Source organism: Nilaparvata lugens, chromosome 5 (assembly GCF_014356525.2).
Source record: "Nilaparvata lugens isolate BPH chromosome 5, ASM1435652v1, whole genome shotgun sequence".
NCBI classification, from domain to species: Eukaryota; Metazoa; Arthropoda; class Insecta; order Hemiptera; family Delphacidae; genus Nilaparvata; species Nilaparvata lugens.
In genome coordinates this window covers 60,902,435-60,921,548 of record NC_052508.1, presented here as the reverse complement: position 1 = coordinate 60,921,548, position 19,114 = coordinate 60,902,435, and the positions used below count along the sequence as shown (strand labels likewise).

The 19,114-nt window shown below is 38.4% G+C and overlaps 1 protein-coding gene and 1 long non-coding RNA gene across 2 annotated transcripts; one reads left to right on the top strand and one right to left on the bottom strand.

Moving 5' to 3' along the window:
- Window positions 1–11,243: 11,243 nt before the first annotated feature.
- LOC111060890 lies at window positions 11,244–15,416 on the bottom strand. Its single transcript, XM_039428977.1, has 2 exons — window positions 14,962–15,416; window positions 11,244–12,203 (listed from the first exon to the last, which is right to left on the bottom strand). Exons 1-2 carry the CDS (start codon window positions 15,304–15,306, stop codon window positions 11,847–11,849), a joined length of 702 nt encoding a protein of 233 aa, XP_039284911.1. The 5' UTR covers window positions 15,307–15,416; the 3' UTR covers window positions 11,244–11,846.
- On the top strand, window positions 12,180–15,549 carry LOC120351469. The gene is made up of 2 exons (XR_005571414.1): window positions 12,180–12,280; window positions 15,409–15,549. It is a non-coding gene; the product is annotated as an uncharacterized LOC120351469 (long non-coding RNA).
- Window positions 15,550–19,114: the final 3,565 nt, after the last annotated feature.

Genomic DNA, 19,114 nt, shown 5'->3' with positions numbered 1-19,114 from the left:
CAGTTTAATGTTTTAAGGCTGTGCAAAGGCTAAAAATATACTTTCTACTCGTGATATTTTTCAAAGTTTTTCGAATTGTATATCATCAAGCTATCAAAATGAAAAAGTTTTCTCAGGTAAACATTTTTTTTCTGATCATTAATTTTGAGATATGAGCGCCTAAAGTTTAAATTTTTGGGATAGAACATTTCAAACTCGGTAAGAGATAAATTCATGAGATTTATAAGATAGATTCTTCATGGTATTGTTCATCTAGTAGAACAAGAATTTTCTGAAAATATAAATTTTCAAGTTAGCTATTCAATTCACTAAAAATACCCAAAAATGACTTTTTCAAAAATCGATATTTTCAGAAAACTTTTGTTTTACGAGATCAACAATACCATGAAGAATCCATCCTCTAAATCTCAAGAATTTATAATTTACCGAATTTGAAATGTTCTGTCCCGAAAATTCAAACTTCAAGCGCTCATATGTCTTAAATAGTAATGATCGGAAAAAAATGTTTTCCTGAGAAAACTTTTTCATTTTGATAGCTTGATGATATACAAATCGAAAAACTTTGAAAAATATCACGAGTAGAAAGTTTATTTTCAGCCTTTGCACAGCCTTAAGAAAGCATGAGTCCCGATTTTTTTAGTAGCCTACTACATGCGAATGTCAACTTTAACCTTTGATTATATTTTGACGAGAGTGAAGCCTGATTTGAATAAACAAGTAGTCACTAATAATTAGAATTTTAATTCCAATTATTGGAGGAATCCAATATCTGCTGAAGAAATACTTGTAATTAAAAATTAATTACAAAGTTTAAAAATTTGTGTTCCTTCAATGTTTCCAATTTTTTCGAAATAACTCAATATTATTTGTTACAAATGGTAATTGAGTAGAATATTTCTAATAAATTTATTAATTAAAGCCATCTAAATTCAAAATTTATAGTTTTCATGTTTATTTTGGACTGAAATTTTATAAAAATTTTACATGTGAAATTCTAACCTTATCTTGGACTTTGTCACCTATAAATTTGGAAGAAAAATAGCACAAGGACTACCTTATTATTTTATCTACCTATGTTATTACATAAGTGTCATTTTTATTATAAATAAATAACACTAAGCTAACCATATTTCATAGAATAGCTTTATTTTTTATTTCAAAGTGCAATAGATGAATGTTCTCTTTTGAATAATCAAATAATAGACATTATAGGGGAATTTGGGCAAACATTAAGTTTATTAGTATGTACATTAGTAGGGCACTCGCACTTTGACGCTCCGCTCGTAGACTCTCCAAAAACAAACCAGCTTGTTCCAAAGTTTGACGTGGCGTGGCGCCACTCTCCGCTCCGCTCTGCGAGTAGACGCGGAGTGTGGCGCCACTCTCCGCTCCGCTCTGCGAGTAGACGCGGAGTGTGGCGCCACTCTCCGCTCCGCTCTGCGAGTAGACGCTTCCAGTGTGTTTCAGCTCATTACTTAACATGATATTGTTCACGACGCTCCTCAACGCCACGCCACGCTCCGCTCCGCTCCCAGTGTGGTTGTACCCTTATTGAAATGGATTTATTCCAATGTGAATTGTGGCTTCGGAAATTTTGTAAAACAAAAATTCCCAGTAATCATTTTTCAATAATAATTTTTTTGGAGAGGTTTTAACTTATTTGCACATCATGATTTTTGTGTTACAATTGAAGTTATAATAGAATCGTCAATGATGGAAGAAACAGTATTGTAATTATGATTTTTGTGGGAATGTGATTTTTGAAAAATATTGTAATCAAAACAAAAGAAAATGTATTATCTATCTTTAAAACGTTTTTTTCATTGATTTTATTATTTGAGGAGAGATCTTTAAATATTGATTAAGAAACATCGGTTTTCTTACCTCTAAAATTGATCCACAGTTTCTCGGGAACGTAAGTAGTTACCATGCTAAGGAAAACACTTTGACATATAAATGGAGGAGCAGACAAATCCACAGCCACATTCATCCAGTAAATTTCATCAAAACTTTCTATTTCTTCGTGAGAAAGAAACCTGTAATTAATAAAAAAATTCACCTGTTATAAAACAGTATTGAGGTGCATTTTCGTTTGAGCGTAAATTTCCGCAGTCGACGACGACAAGTATTGTTGACATTCATATTGTCCAAATTTCAAGTGTGCTAAAACAGCTGATCAAATAACTTTTCATTATTTGTCTTTATTATTAAAGAATTAACATTTCTAATAATATCAACATATTGTCATTTAAAAGAATAAGCTCAACCTGCCCCATTTAAACATAATCTTTTAGGTTATGTAAACAAATTGAAATCTACCCAATCTGAGATCCTCTCACTGTCGTGGTCAACGACGGCATTTACGCACAAACGAAAACCCAGCTTAAATTGACATTTTCTGTTGTTTTTTTTTTAATTCATAGCTTACTTCAGAAGTATCCCACAAAGCCTAAAATTGAGCCTTGAATCAGCCGCAATGCTGTTTCACCGGACAGACAATCTTCGAGGCTATGCCTATGTAATGAGCGATATTGGTTTCTATTATACATTTTCGAGAGTATACATATGAGATTGTTTTTGTTCGTTGTTATGAATGTATTTCTTATTTTCTATATTGAAAACGCTTTTTTCCACAACTGCGCGTAAAAAAAGAATTTACATACTCAATTCTCCTCGTAAAACAGCTTATTTCTGAGGAGAATCTATTTTTTCGCTCGCTAACCATCTGCGCATGTGCAGTAGATTTTCTTTACGCTCGCTAATCATTCGCGCATGTGCTGAAGAGTTTCTTTACGCTCGCTAATTAGCTGATGGTAAGCAGCTCGCCAAAAGTAGCTCAGATCTTAACCTAAAAAAACGGTAATAATTGTAGTATTGTACCGGTTCTGTACTATGCAGCCATGATGGATATCAGTGAAGACGAATTATTATTAACTCCGCCGATGTAAGTAATTTAACAGGTTTGGGCAGTTGTAGAAAAAATTTTGTATGTAATTCGCGCGTAATGCTTCTTGATCGCTCTTGCAAAATTATCACGCTCCGCTTCGCGTCGCGTGATAATTGTTTGCGCGAGCGATAAAGTCGCGCATTACGCTCTTAATACATAAATAGCTATTTTATTCATGCATTCTTGTCCCTCCAACTCATCCGTGCTCTTCCATAACAACTAAACCATAATTGAAATAATAAAATGGAGGATTCCTTTCATAGATGTGAGGTTCAAGGCTAGGAGCACACCAGTTAGTCAAGACAAGACAAGACATGATCATACACGTTTAGTCACAATACTTCACATAGATGCTTGTGACGCAACTCACACTGATTAGTCATTGCAATAAGACATGTCTTCATAAGCAACTATGTGAAGTATTGTGACTAAACGTTAGTCACCACGTCACCAGTTAGTCAAGACAAGACAAAACATGATCAGGAACAATGCTTCACTTTGTTGCTTATGACGCAAAACACACAGATTATTCATAGCAATAAGACATGTCTTCATAAGCAACTATGTGAAGTATTGTGACACTGAAAGTGTCTGATCATGTCTTGTCTTGTCTTCACTAACTGGTGTGTGCCTAGCCTTAGAGAGATGTCGTAAATAACTGGATATAGCTTTCTGTTATTGTTTCAATAAGATTTGATAGTTTTAATATTCATCTCTATTTTTTTCATCTTTCATTATGTTGTAAAACATTGCAATAACTGTATGATCAGGAAGCAAAGTATTGGGGTTTCCATGTATGCTCCCAAAATGTCATGGTAAAAATAACCAAGAATGCAGAAGCAAACAGAAATGATAAAAGATTAACGTTTATGGACAATATTATCGAATATATCAACTCACCATATGATCAGAAAACTACGCAATTGTTCCTCGATATACACGTACTGGCACAAATCAACTGTGAGAGCTGAGTCTTCCAAAAAAAGCAGACGTGATACCAGTTGACACCTAGCTTCTTCGCGATTTCTTTCCAATCACGACAATCCAGCTCAATAGACTCAAGGGCAGTGACAACATCTGCCCTTGAGTCATCAATATCTGCTTTCTTCATCAAGAGTTTGACAAGTTTCTTGCATCTATCAAGGCTCCAATTAACGGGAGCTGGAAAACAAGGAAATTGAATAACAAATCTGATGAATACTCGAGTCAAAATAATATACTGAAACACGATACAGAATAAGGAACAGAGAAAATTGTCTCAAATTAAATTAGAATAGTAACAGAACAAGCCCGTGAGGGGTTGCTTGTCCTCCATCGGGCGCCTCCCCAGGTGGCGGATAGGGGAATGCCTCCCAGATATGGGTGGTACCGGTGAAATGAAATAGCCGGGGTGGACCAAAACTAGCAAACCGGCCAACGGCCTCGAAGGCGGATGAGGAGAAATCCCACCGGCAGAGAGGGCAGAAGAGCCTACGGAGTTAACCCGAATTAAATCCAGGGTAGGTTACGCTCTGAAAGCTGCGGTGGAAGCGAGTGCCTAGGAGAAGGCAACTCTATACAAACGACTCTGGTCCTCCAGGTTGGGGGTTGGTCGAGGTGCTAACTACTCCTTACTGTAGAAAGTTTTGTGTTCAGAAAACTCTAATGATGCCTCGGATATGGGACCGGAACAAAGGAAATGGAACAGGAAATGGAAATAAAAAACGAATAATGATGATGGATTGGATTATTGATGAAAGGATGATGGGCACCCGAAAAAGAGGAAGGCCAAGAAGAAGATGGATCAGCGATGTGGTGGAAGATCTCCGTGTGCTAGGTGTGGCGAACTGGCGGCAGGGAGCACAAGAGCGGGATGTATGGAGGCGTCATGTAGAGGAGGCCAAGGTCCACCCAGGACTGAAGAGCCAGATAAAGTAAAGTAACAGAACAAGAGAGCAGTCATAGGAATAAAATTCTGGCTTGTATAATATTTCAATGCTGAAAGTAAATACACAACTATTGGAAGTGAAAGTGAAGACTATTTTTTTCGGTTTTTGCCATTTATCAACATTTTTTGAGGGATATAGCTGGAGGTTAATCTCCCCCAATCAATTTAATACTAAATGTTGTTTGTAAAAGTAAATTATGAAGAACAAAACATAATCTTTTCTCAATCAATTTTAATGCTTTCCATAAAATATTCGGACATTTTACATTGATAATTGAGCAAGGATTAATAGCCCTTTCCTTGGGGTGGCCACTAACGTTAGGACAAGTGTGTTGAACATGTATGAACACACATGTTCGACATACAGTTTGTGTCATCAGCGAAAGGCTTCAAACATTTTTTTGTAGTTATTCAATCTCAGTTGTTGTACATCCATGAAATCAAGCCGGTAAACAGCTGATTGTAGAACAAATAAACATATGATTCTCATTACAGCATACTATACTGTAATAAAATCATATGATGATATGATTTCTTTACAGTCGAGTATGTTTCCTAGTTCCGAATTAGGAACAGCAAAACTGGTTCAAAAACCGCCTTTTAGCACTTCAGGGGGACGTTTTGTCAACTACAATCCAGAAATTCCTGATTCGAAACTTGTAAACTAGATTATGTTTATAGAATGCATTTAGTAATGTCAGCATAAGCAGGTAATGTTTTCTGTTTCTCAATTATTCTTTTCTAGATTATTATGACAAAAAATAGTGTAAGTTACTTGGACGTGAATGTCTTTTGCAGTGCTCGAATGAAATTCTAGTCTCGGCAAACGCCTCGACTAGAAACATCATTCTCGCCTGCAAAAGGCTCCTTACCGTCCTTGTGGCTTAAAATACTATTTCGTATCATTATAATTTTTGTAATTCTTCAGTGCTTTATTCATTTTTTTTTAAATTCAGTTGCTTCAAGCCAGAATTTTATTCCTGTAACTGCTCTCTTGTTCTGTTATTATTCTAACTGCAATAAGGTGAGCGTGCAACAGAGAGCTAAATTACCCTGAATTATACTACTACTACTCATTGACTCTACGGCCCTTGAAGAGCCTTGGCCTCCTCCACAAGCCTTTTCCATGCATCTCTTTCCCGCACCCTTTCCGAAAGGAAAGGAGATAAGAATCAATTGAGAAATTCTCTCCCAGTATAGATGAGAGGGAAAAATTCCCTTGGTGACAGATTAAAGTGAATCCATATTACTCTAATCCAAAGTGAGGTCAATGACTCTCTCTATATCTAATTGAATTGAGAAATTCTCTCTCATCTAATGCTATAAATCTCTACGTTCTTTTACATTTTTTATCTGCAATATCGTACAAGCATTTCCAAAGTTCATCGGAATTTTTAACAACAGATAATGACGAATCATTTGTACAATCATAATGTAGATGACCGCTGTCTAGAATATTGAGCAGTTCGAAAATCTCAGATAGAATCGAAAAGTGTACATTTTCTGTTTTTGTTAACGGTAAATCAACATCTTGACATCCTGTTGAAAATTTAATATTCTTCGCAATTGAATCAAATTCATTAAATGAAATTGACATCAAGAGACGAGATAATTTTTTGAATTTTGAAAAACCATAACACTGCATCTCGCAGATGTTTGACGTGACTCGAATGAGGGGGAAAGAATTCTAAATTGATGAGATGCACGTGTTATAGACGCACGTGCACTAAAGATTACCCCACACGTGCTGTCTGCTCTAGCTCTAAATTGATGAGATGCACGTGTTATAGGCGCACGTGCACTAAAGATTACCCCACACGTGGTGTCTGCTCTAGCTCTAAGCAGCAACTAAACTAAAAAACGTGAATGGGATATCGGAATGAAAAATCGTTTGAAGGCAGAAAACGTTTATTTACACATTTCACTACAACAATACATAACTTCATCTTCAATTCTAATTAGCTTATCTATACATAAATTATGAGGACGATAATAACATAGATAGTCTCTTATATCATTTAAATTCACCGTGCTTAGAAAAATGTCTTTCAATTGCTTCGCCAAACTATAATTTTCAGGAGTTGATTTCCTAATTGCACTTTCACACTCATCGTACCAATCAATACAGTTTTTTAACCTCACTTCCAATTCGTTGTCGGGAGCCAACCACTTTCTCGGATCCATGTTGTTGAGCGAATGAAGAAAACTAAGTGTAGGCAGGAACTATTATAGAGTAATTAAGCGGTCTTTCTTCATCAATTGACGATAGACAACATGTACACGCTTTATGCAGTCTCAATGCATGCAGGCAATAAACACACTGTAGATCCTTTCCGTTGTAGAAGAATCCATAACGAGCAAAGTTTCTTTTCTGTGAATTTGTGTACATTGGAGCCATTTTCATACTTTGCATTCGATTGTTTTCGCACAAGAAATTATTTGTTTGATACATATTTTTAAACAACAAAGAATTATAATGTTGAGCAGAGAATAACGCACAGCGAGAATGTGGTTTATTTTTATGAATGTTGCATGCAGCATAACACCATGAACTAGTGAAAAAGCTGAAATCAGGTTTTGGAAAATCCTCTGGTATGCATTGTACGTTGCTATGCAATCTTCTTAAAACTTTGCTTTCTCAGTTCCTTTTGTGAAAATTTTCTCATAAGCTGCAAGGTAATCACGTATTAATGACTCACTGTATTCTAAATCTCCATCTTCCCATTTTATTTTATGATAGTGACGTTCTAACCATGTTACATCGTTATACAATTTTGCACTCAATTCTGTCTTTGCAAATGGTGATTTGAAATGGAACACAATATAATTATTAAACTGATCAATTATGGCAAGTTCTTTCACAATAATTTGATTACAATCTTGTTTAAACCAGTGAAGATCAACCGTAGCAATTTTAGCACTCGCTTGACCTTCTTTCTCTTCGCGAGCTTTGTCTCTCCCCTCAGCGGCGGCGGATTCCTCGAATCCTCCTTTGTCCTCCTTCACCTGCAGTGGGTTCGGTAATCCTGCGTCTCTCCCCTCCTCCTCCTCCTCCACCTCCAGCGGCTTCGGCGTACTGCACCTTGCTTCATAATAGAAACTATCAAGATCGCACTGAATACCAATAGAGCGAGTTTGTGGCTTGTCCAAAATATCAGAACACAAAGAATAGGACATGTTGGCTGTTCAAAGGTGAAACTGATAATGGCTTACATTTGTCGCAGTACACACCTTATATAACCTGCAGTGATGCACTCTATCAACAAATTACTGAACTTCTTTCACCATACTCATGAGAGGTGTGTATTCCATCACACGATCGCTAATTAAAACGCAATACACGGAAGTATTTGCAGGTACTGCACTTTTAAATTCCATTTCAATACGAACATCTGTCGATGATTTCAAATGACTTGGTTGGTGTGAACAATCTACAACAATCAGCGGTGTTGATTCACAAAATGTTTTAAAATCGATTTCTGTTCCGAGTTCGCTATTGATTGAATGATTATAATACGAGGGCGCGAAATCCAAGAACATCCGGTATAAAACCTCCTTCTTACCTAGCAGATTTTCATATGGATAATACTCACTGTTCAAATATACTTTAACATTGTAAATACCGCAGCTATCGAAATTAGATATTGATTTTTTAATTTTATTCTTACGATCAGTTTGAAATGCAATTATAACATATTTTGGACTATCAAAACTCGATGTGGTACGAACTGCCCAAGAATGGTTAAGTGAATTTTGCAAATTTGGTAATTCACAAATTTCCCAATGGCGGAAACCTAATTTCAGTGGAGTGTCAGCATCGAGCAGTCTCAAAAATTTCAGTCTTACATGATCTTCTAAAGTTATGTAGGGCATGCGCCATTGCAGTTTTGTAATTTTCACACTAACGTTTGTTCCGCTTTGAGACTCAACACAATTTAGATCTGTCGGTGACCTCAATAAGACGAGTTCCTGTTTCAAATTTAAAATTATTCTTTGAAAATCTTCAAAAAACGGGAGGATTAATTTCAGCGGAACACAGAAAGTGAATGTATTATCCGTTAGCTCATATCCTGCTCTGTCAAAACCAGCCAAGTGATATGTGTTTTTATCGAGAGTATTTTTCACCAATATAGCTTTAATTGTGGATGTTAATCCAATCAATCTTGATTTAGAAATTTGCTGACCTGCTAATTCATATCGTATTTCGTCAAAAAGGTTACCGATTACGTTACTGCTTAATTTATAGTCTGCTGCAACTGGTGTATCGGGTGGGTCTTTTCCCGGTTTTGTACAGTTAACTGTTCCCTCAATCAATATGAATGATTTACAAGGTAAAGAATAGACATCTAAAGAATTTATGCCAATACGTGCCTCGTCAGAGTTTTTTATTTCCTGTCCCGAATAAACTGTATGAGTGTGAAATTGGAATTTAGTAATATCATTATAAAACTGAAGGTCTGTCTCCACATCCAGAATTTCACTAATTGCCGCCGCTCCCCCGCCTAACATGTCGCCAATCGACTATAAAACCCAACTTTTCTAATATTCTCGCGCTTTTAGCCGACAAAGCACGTTTGTTTTTAGGTGTTGTCGCTATCGCGTTCCTTTCTCTAATGACTTGATTGGTCTTATTCAAACGTGGGTTGAAAATAAGATAACCCATTACTTTTCACGTATGTGCAACCTAATTGTAATTGTATCTCCGCGGAAATCAATAAACGATCCGTTCTGGTCCGTTACCTTTACATTAATAGTTTGAATTTGATGCGTATTCAAAGGTACATAAATAATCGGTGATGGTACTTCGTTTATTAAATAACCGCTAGGAACCTTTGGTAAAAATTCGTAGATTACATGTTTTTGTTTTCCCTCAGAGTAACTGCCGCAAGCTAAATTACACTCAACAAGAATACTGTCAACGCTTGTTATGTTAACCAAATGTTTGGAATAATGCCATTTATTTGGCTGCAAAACAACATTATCAAAACCAAGTATCTTAGCAATCGAATCAGAACGTGTTAAATCAATGGCTTTATCAGAATGAATTTCAATCTTCATAGTATTTACGTTTGCACGTATAATAAGTTTATTCTTCTTGTCATCAATATTCAATTTATTCTTTAAAGATTTTATAATATCCTCAACTTCATATGCACCAGTATCCAACTCGATTAATCTATCACCATATTTGAAGCTGGAATTTGTTCCTTTGTTAATGTTTGCAATACTATTGTAACTGGAAAAATTAATCAATCCAATTTCCCATTCGCGATTTTTATCCAATTCTATAATTTCTTGTAAATGTTCATAGAGATCACTTGTGTTAGATCGTAATGTAATAACCACCATCTTGTGTGTTCACCACAATCACTTAATTACAACTGATTTGCAAGAAACAATAATGTAAGATGACCACAAAAATCGCTATTTAATGGTTGCATATGCTCTACATTATAAAATATATTTACTCCATTTTCTTTTTTCCAATATTTGTCCAATTCGTATGGAGGTTGTAAATTTCCAATCGGATCAAAATACCAAACATTAGAACCAATTTTCTTATATGCTACCCAGTGTGTCCCATCCTCGCTTTCCCTTGCTAAATTCACAATGGCATTCTCGTTTTTTAGAATTTTTTGGGTAATGCATCTAGCATATATATGCCTCTTAACCAAATCTGTAATAATTTCGACCAATCAATCAAATCATAATTACTCAATTCTCCTTCAATATTCATGTCTTCTTCTTCTTCTTCTTCCTACTCTTCTTCGTTGTTCTACGTTTCTTAACTTGAGGGAATAAACTCACTCCATATGATGCTGGTGGGGGTGGGGGTAGAAGTCTGCCACCACTTTTAGGAAAAGGCTTCAAAAAATATCCTTTTCCTGCAATATGCTTTTTCAACTGAGCTATAGCTTTGCGTCTAATATCGTTACTATAACTTCTCCTCTCCCCCTTCTTCTTCTTCTTCTTCTCAAAGTCCCACCAAACGCCGCTTTAGCTTTCATAACGTTTGTAACAAGATAGCTAAGTGCTTTCTCGGCAAGGGGTGTTTGAGGATTTTTGAAAATGTCCCATGCAGCGTTCGCTAGAGCCCTGTCAGCTACCGCCCGAGTTTTATTATCACTATTTTGAGTATAGGCTATATCGTGGGCCTTGCAAGCTTTATCTAACGAATTTATGCCTTGATCACCTCTCTTTAACCTTTCATTAACCTTCGTGCCCGGGCCACACCACTCGTATCCGGGAATATGATATTCTTCCCCAAGGTTATCAATTACCTTATTTAGAATAGTTGATGTTACATTACCTGCCAAACCTTTAAAAACTCTTGCCGCTGAACTCAAGATTCCTTTACCCCGTTTCCTCGAACTCTGCTTTTTTCTCGAACTCTGCTTTTTTCTCCTACATACCATTTTTCATTACCTTTCAACTCAATGGTTGAACATTAACTGAGGTTATGGTACATCAACTTGATTTGGTTTAATGTTCAACCAATGAGTTGGATGTGAATTCATATTTCTACATCTAATGCTATACTGTCAGATTGAAGTGATACATTGCTTGAATGATAAGAATATTATTTCAAATCTGAAAGGTGAATGTGATTTGAAAAGGGAAGAAATGATGCTGGGCCACCCACATCTGTGGGAGCACGAGAAGGAGGGGGCGAGAAGCTGCCAGCGCTTACCTCTAGCGCTGAGTCTACTGAGCATGCTCACAACAAACTATAAAAGACGGGCTCACCTTATTTAAATTATCATTCACAACAGAGCAGCTGAAGCATTTCTTCTTCTTCTTCTGTGTGATATTCATTACAAACTTATCAACATCGTCAACAACAACAGGTAAGAATTGAAAACAATTTTTTATCAAATATACACACATTTTATTGATCTATTCAACTATTCACATACATCTATACAATTCGTAACACATAAGTGTCCAAATTGTATACAGATATAAAAATTGTTAAGCTTTAACAATTTTTATATCTGTCCAATTTGGGCACTTATGCGTAACTACTAACACATAATTTTTACACGTTTCGTTGAATTGCAGAATTTTTCCCGCATCAATGCAGGAAGCGAATCTTTGAGGTAGATACACCTCGCATTTGCTTCCTGCATTGATTATTTTTAAAATTATGCGTCGGCCGTGCTGGTTTGTGTGCTCCCTCGCGGACACGATGCGGTATGGTTGATCCTCCTCTAACTCGCGCAACGGGACCCATGGCTTGGGTAGTGGTTTGTTAACGAGTTCTACAAAGCCCAATTCAGCCTCCTTTATTAAGGGTACGAGAGAGGAGTCCTCATCCAGCATACGTTTCTGTTGAAAAATATTTGATTAGTGTCTTATTTGTTTCAGATCTCTACATCAGATTATCATCGAATTCTCTGCATAAAGTGAGTAATATCAGTTATTGAAATATCATTGTTGCATGATCGAGTACTTTTAACAATAATATCTAATCAGTTCAAATAATATTTCCTTAGCATCAATTCGGTTCGTAATTTCCTTTGCATTCCAACCACTTCAAATAATATTGGTGACATTTATGCATGATTGGCTACTTTAAATAATGATAATATCTAAGCAGTTCAAATAATATTTCCTTAGCATCAATTCGGTTCGTAATTTCCTTTACATTCCAAGCACTTCAAATAATATTGGTAACAATGTTGCATGAGTGGCTACTTTAAATAATAATAATATCTAAGCAGTTCAAATAATATTTCCTTAGCATCAATTCGGTTCGTAATTTCCTTTACATTCCAAGCACTTCAAATAATATTGGTAACATTGTTGCATGATTGGCTACTTTAAATAATAATATCTAAGCAGTTCAAATAATATTTCCTTAGCATCAATTCGGTTCGTAATTTCCTTTACATTCCAACCACTTCAAATAATATTGGTGACATTTATGCATGATTGAATACTTCAAACGATAATATCTCATAATACCATTTCTAATCAGTTCGAGGAAATATTGCTTGCATTCTAATCAGTTCAAATAATATTCAGATCAAATAATATTCATATCAAATAATCAAAGACTCGTATGTGCACAGATTTTTTATCAATCAATCACAGAAAAAAAATCTGTGCATACACAAGTTAATAATATTTGTTGAAACTAACCTTTGATTGAGGGAGCACGCTATCCTCTTCGCCGCTGACTTCACCCTCCTCGAAGTCGAGTTTCCTCTTCGCCTGCCTCTGCCTGATGTTGTTCGACAGTGTCGTCAACACAGCACGCCGCGGAGCCCACGTAGCTGCTGGATGCAAGCGTTGGATGGGGCTGTCCGGAATCACCATCTCGCCCCCTGGTGATGTCGGACGGTGTGGAGCGGCTGCAGTGGAGGCAGGAGCGGAGGCGGGAGCAGCAGAAGAGCTGGCACAGGACTTGGCAGCTTTGCGCTGCCAGTAGTTTAGCACATGCTGAGGAGGCGGGCTATCCGGCAGGATAAAGGACGGCGAACTCATCTCGTGTGTGTGTGTGTGAAGTCTCTGTTGTCTCTGATGTAAATGGTGATTTTCCTCTCATCACTCGTGTTTATATAGCATTCGTTTCTCTCTCTGTTCCAGACACGTGCGAGCGAGAGGAAAATCACCATTTACATCAGAGACAACAGAGACTTCACACACACACACACGAGATGAGTTCGCCGTCCTTTATCCTGCCGGATAGCCCGCCTCCTCAGCATGTGCTAAACTACTGGCAGCGCAAAGCTGCCAAGTCCTGTGCCAGCTCTTCTGCTGCTCCCGCCTCCGCTCCTGCCTCCACTGCAGCCGCTCCACACCGTCCGACATCACCAGGGGGCGAGATGGTGATTCCGGACAGCCCCATCCAACGCTTGCGTCCAGCAGCTACGTGAACTCCGCGGCGTGCTGTGTTGACGACGCTGTCGAACAACATCAGGCAGAGGCAGGCGAAGAGGAAACTCGACTTCGAGGAGGGTGAAGTCAGCGGCGAAGAGGATAGCGTGCTCCCTCAATCAAAGGTTAGTTTCAACAAATATTATTAACTTGTGTATGCACAGATTTTTTTTCTGTGATTGATTGATAAAAAATCTGTGCATACACAAGTTAATAATATTTGTTGAAACTAACCTTTGATTGAGGGAGCACGCTATCCTCTTCGCCGCTGACTTCACCCTCCTCGAAGTCGAGTTTCCTCTTCGCCTGCCTCTGCCTGATGTTGTTCGACAGCGTCGTCAACACAGCACGCCGCGGAGCCCACATAGCTGCTGGACGCAAGCGTTGGATGGGGCTGTCCGGAATCACCATCTCGCCCCCTGGTGATGTCGGACGGTGTGGAGCGGCTGCAGTGGAGGCAGGAGCAGAGGCGGGAGCAGCAGAAGAGCTGGCACAGGACTCGGCAGCTTTGCGCTGCCAGTAGTTTAGCACATGCTGCGGAGGCGGGCTATCCGGCAGGATAAAGGACGGCAAACTCATCTCGTGTGTGTGTGTGAAGTCTCTGTTGTCTCTGATGTAAATGGTGATTTTCCTCTCGCTCGCACGTGTCTGAAACAGAGAGAGAAACGAATGCTATATAAACACGAGCGATGAGAGGAAAATCACCATTTACATCAGAGACAACAGAGACTTCACACACACACACACGAGATGAGTTCGCCGTCCTTTATCCTGCCGGATAGCCTGCCTCCGCAGCATGTGCTAAACTACTGGCAGCACAAAGCTGCCGAGTCCTGTGCCAGCTCTTCTGCTGCTCCCGTCTCCGCTCCTGCCTCCACTGCAGCCGCTCCACACCGTCCGACATCACCAGGGGGCGAGATGGTGATTCCGGACAGCCCCATCCAACGCTTGCGTCCAGCAGCTACGTGGGCTCCGCGGCGTGCTGTGTTGACGACGCTGTCAAACAACATCAGGCAGAGGCAGGCGAAGAGGAAACTCGACTTCGAGGAGGGTGAAGTCAGCGGCGAAGAGGATAGCGTGCTCCCTCAATCAAAGGTTAGTTTCAACAAATATTATTAACTTGTGTATGCACAGATTTTTTATCAATCAATCACAGAAAAAAAATCTGTGCATACACAAGTTAATAATATTTGTTGAAACTAACCTTTGATTGAGGGAGCACGCTATCCTCTTCGCCGCTGACTTCACCCTCCTCGAAGTCGAGTTTCCTCTTCGCCTGCCTCTGCCTGATGTTGTTCGACAGCGTCGTCAACACAGCACGCCGCGGAGCCCACGTAGCTGCTGGACGCAAGCGTTGGATGGGGATGTCCGGAATCACCATCTCGCCCCCTGGTGATGTCGGACGGTGTGGAGCGGCTGCAGTGGAGGCAGGAGCGGAGGCGGGAGCAGCAGAAGAGCTGGCACAGGACTCGGCAGCTTTGCGCTGCCAGTAGTTTAGCACATGCTGCGGAGGCGGGCTATCCGGCAGGATAAAGGACGGCGAACTCATCTCGTGTGTGTGTGTGTGAAGTCTCTGTTGTCTCTGATGTAAATGGTGATTTTCCTCTCATCGCTCGTGTTTATATAGCATTCGTTTCTCTCTCTGTTCCAGACACGTGCGAGCGAGAGCGTGCCACAAGGCGAAAAAAATTCGAATTTCTCCCCCAACAACAACACGTGCTCCCAGATCGTTATCAGATTGTAAGTATGCCACACACAATCATTTTTCGAATAGCATCCATGTGTTAGAAGATGAAAAAAAAAAAAATCTCGTCTAGAACTTAGCATGAGACATTGCTAGAAATCCTCAATAAAACCCATGATTCTAATTTTGTTAATCAATGTTAGATCCTTCAACATCAAAGTAAGAGCATCTCATTTTTCAAACATGAATCTTGTCAGCGTTTTCTATCATCAATATGACATTTTAATATTTTAACTGTAGCAAAGTTGTTGCATTTCATTTATTTACAATATTGTACACATACTTGATTTTGATCTTTCTTTGTCAATCCTGTTCTAAGCCTGTCTCATCTGCAGAATCTCGAAAAAAATTCCAGATAACTTGATTTAATTGTTCTTCTGTTAAATGAGCATTGTTTTCTATTATAACTTTTTTAATTTTATCGATAGAGTCTTTAAGATGGGCGCACGGACATCTCCACGAATCGGGGAAGTCACCATCGCCCCAGAATTTATCATATGATGAACCGTATAAATCACAAACAAGAATATGATTCTAGTTATCACTATGCCAAACTCCTAATTTTTCATAGTCTCTCACAAAAGTTAAATATTGTAGATTTGTCCATCCTTTTTCTGCTAACTGTGCCAATATATCTAGGTGCGTGTCCAAGAGTTCACTTAATTTATATTGATATCTCATTTTTTCTAAAGGAACAGAATGGTATTCACTTAATTGATTAAAATGTCTATCTATAATGAATTGAACGAACAAATCTGAAGACTTGTTCTCCACACCAAACACATTATCCATCTCAGTACACTAGCTTGATGTTGTATCAGCAAAGAGAAGATCACAACTAACAGAGTACCTTGCTCCAGCTTATTATTATTATTATTATTATGAAAAGCACACTCTAGCGATAATTTATTGTACTTTATAGCACTCTATTTCTAATAAATATTTCACACCATAGGGGAATAGCATTCTCGATTCAGTTATTAAATATTTCACAACATAGAGGAATAGCATTCTCGATTCAGTTATTAAATATTTCATTGTTTTCACAGCATTTTCTCACCTCTCAACTCGAGTTCCGAACCTCATAACCAGTTGAGCTCTCGTCAAGACAACACAGCTGAGAGGAATCATAGGGCGGTCACCTGAGAGGAATCAATCATAGCATAATCATCTACACCTGTATCCTGCTATCTACACCTGTATCCTGCTATCTACACTCGAGGAGATTCACGCAGCATCAAGCACTACATGTAAGTACATTTTTACTTTGATTTTATCCTCTGAGGAGGAAAATAGTCCTCCGAGGAGAGGTTTTCTCCTCCGACGACTATTTTTCTCCTCCGAGGACAGGTTTTCTCCTCGGAGGAGAAAAAACCTTCTACAATATACTGCATGCATGCGATTTATCTTTAGAATATGCTATATCCGGAACATCCAAGCCCCGCTCTTCTTTCTCACACTCATCGTATAAACAAAACGGTAAATGAATTACTTTTTCAGTTGGTTCACCGATAATATATTTACAATAGACACATTGCAGATAGAATGGATTTTTATGTAAGAAATAACCATTTCTTGCAAAATACTCTGCTTTATTGCGTAATGATTTACAAAAGTCACAATGTAGATGGTGTGGAGGTAGTTTTTCAAAGTACTCTCCTTGGACGGATGAATCTTCTACACAATTAAAAGTTGAATATCTTTCTTCATATTCTCATAGAATATTATTATCGTAATTCTCCTCTTCAATTGTTATATTATCTTTCCTTCTACAGTTTGGACTGTACCTTGCATGTTCTATTGCTGGTATGTCACTTTCTTCCCATTTTCCCAAATAAATTGAACAAAATACACATCGCACAATGTCTGGTGGAGATGAGAATATAAATCCCTCTTTCGCCATGTTTTCCGCGGACAAATGCGGAGAAGATTTCAACCATCTTTTATCAAAAGATAATAATCTTAATCTTTCATGCAACATTATGTGATCTTGAGATATCATTTTCACACACCCTTCTTCTACCAATGACAATTCACAACTAAACATGTTGTTGTACTCTATCTCATCCTGATCGTTTTGTTTTTTCAGAATCATGCCGAGGGAACGCAGACTACGTGGTATCAATTCCGCAGCAGCCCGCCATCGCATCACCCTCGATGAGGAGGATATCGACATCACCAGCGTGCTCGAGAGCTCGAAACGTCGAGTTTTCGATATAATTAGGGAACATGCCGCACGCTATGATGGGAATGTAAAATGGTTCATAGTCCTCAACGTTTTGCTGTATAAATTAGTGGTGATGGATGACAAGCAGGTTGGTGACTCTGTCTCATCTCTAATAAATCTACATAGTTACTCCAACATAGCACTAAATGTGCTTGAGAACTATGAAGAGTTTAATGAGCATTTCATGTTAGCTGTGAGAAAAATCCTCTCATCTTTTGAAAATTTTGTAAGACACGGGAGTGGATGGGTGCTAAAGAAAATTGAATCACTGGATGTGAACGTGATTAAATTTAATCCTATATACACATCCAGTTTCATTCAGACACCCCAGTTTTTGAAAAACAAAAATTGTATTATGAATGTGAAAAATCTCTCTGACGAAAAATGCTTTTTATGGTCAGTGCTCGCGTATTTCCATCAGAAGCCAAAGGACTCACACCTGACTGTAAAGTATTTGAGTAAGTTTGCTCACACACTTAATACGCGAGGTGTAAATTTCCCGGTGACGACACGCAATATTAAGAAATTTGAAATACTCAATCCGGACATTGCAATTCACGTCATCACGTATGACAACAAAAAGTTTTTCCCCTTCCGTACAAGCATTTTCCGCACGCGTAAACACCAAATTAATCTTTTAATGCTAAAAGGCGATGCAGGAAAAACTCATTTCTGTTTAGTAAATACCACGAACGGGAAAAACGGGCTATCTCGTCTTCTCTCCCACCTTTCAAAACACAAGGGTCAAGTACATGTTTGCAATTTCTGTTTTCACCGGTTCACATCAGACAAAACTCGAAATGTAGACGGTAAAGCAAATTGTTGAAACATGTGGAACTTGTTGCAAGTTTGAATCTCAGCGCGTTTCATATCCTAAACGCGGAGAGACAATTAAATTCAAGAAACTAGGCGCGACGTTGAAGAAAAAGTACACCATTTACGCGGATTTAGAAACATACGTTGTTAATATCGATAATGATGATGATGATTCCGATTCTGATGAAATTACTCATAGTTACACAAAGAAAACGGCGCGACATATTCCCCGCGGGTATTGTTCCGTTGTTATCGATGTTAACGGGGAAATCGCTCACGGACCTGTACTCCATAGATCGAGTAGTTTAGACGAAAAAATCATGGAGAAATTTCTTCAGGAAATTACAGATCTCGGTGACATTTTGTATGAGGATATGAAACGAGAAATTCCGATGCAAGCTTTATCCGAGAGTCAAGAGCGTGAATTTCAAAATTCAGTAAACTGCGGGCTTTGTGCTGAACCGTTTTTAGACAGCGATATTAAATGTCGTCACCACGCGCATGAAACCGGTAATTACTTGTGTGCGGCACATGTTTCTTGTAATTTAACAGCTCGTACTCCGGAGTACA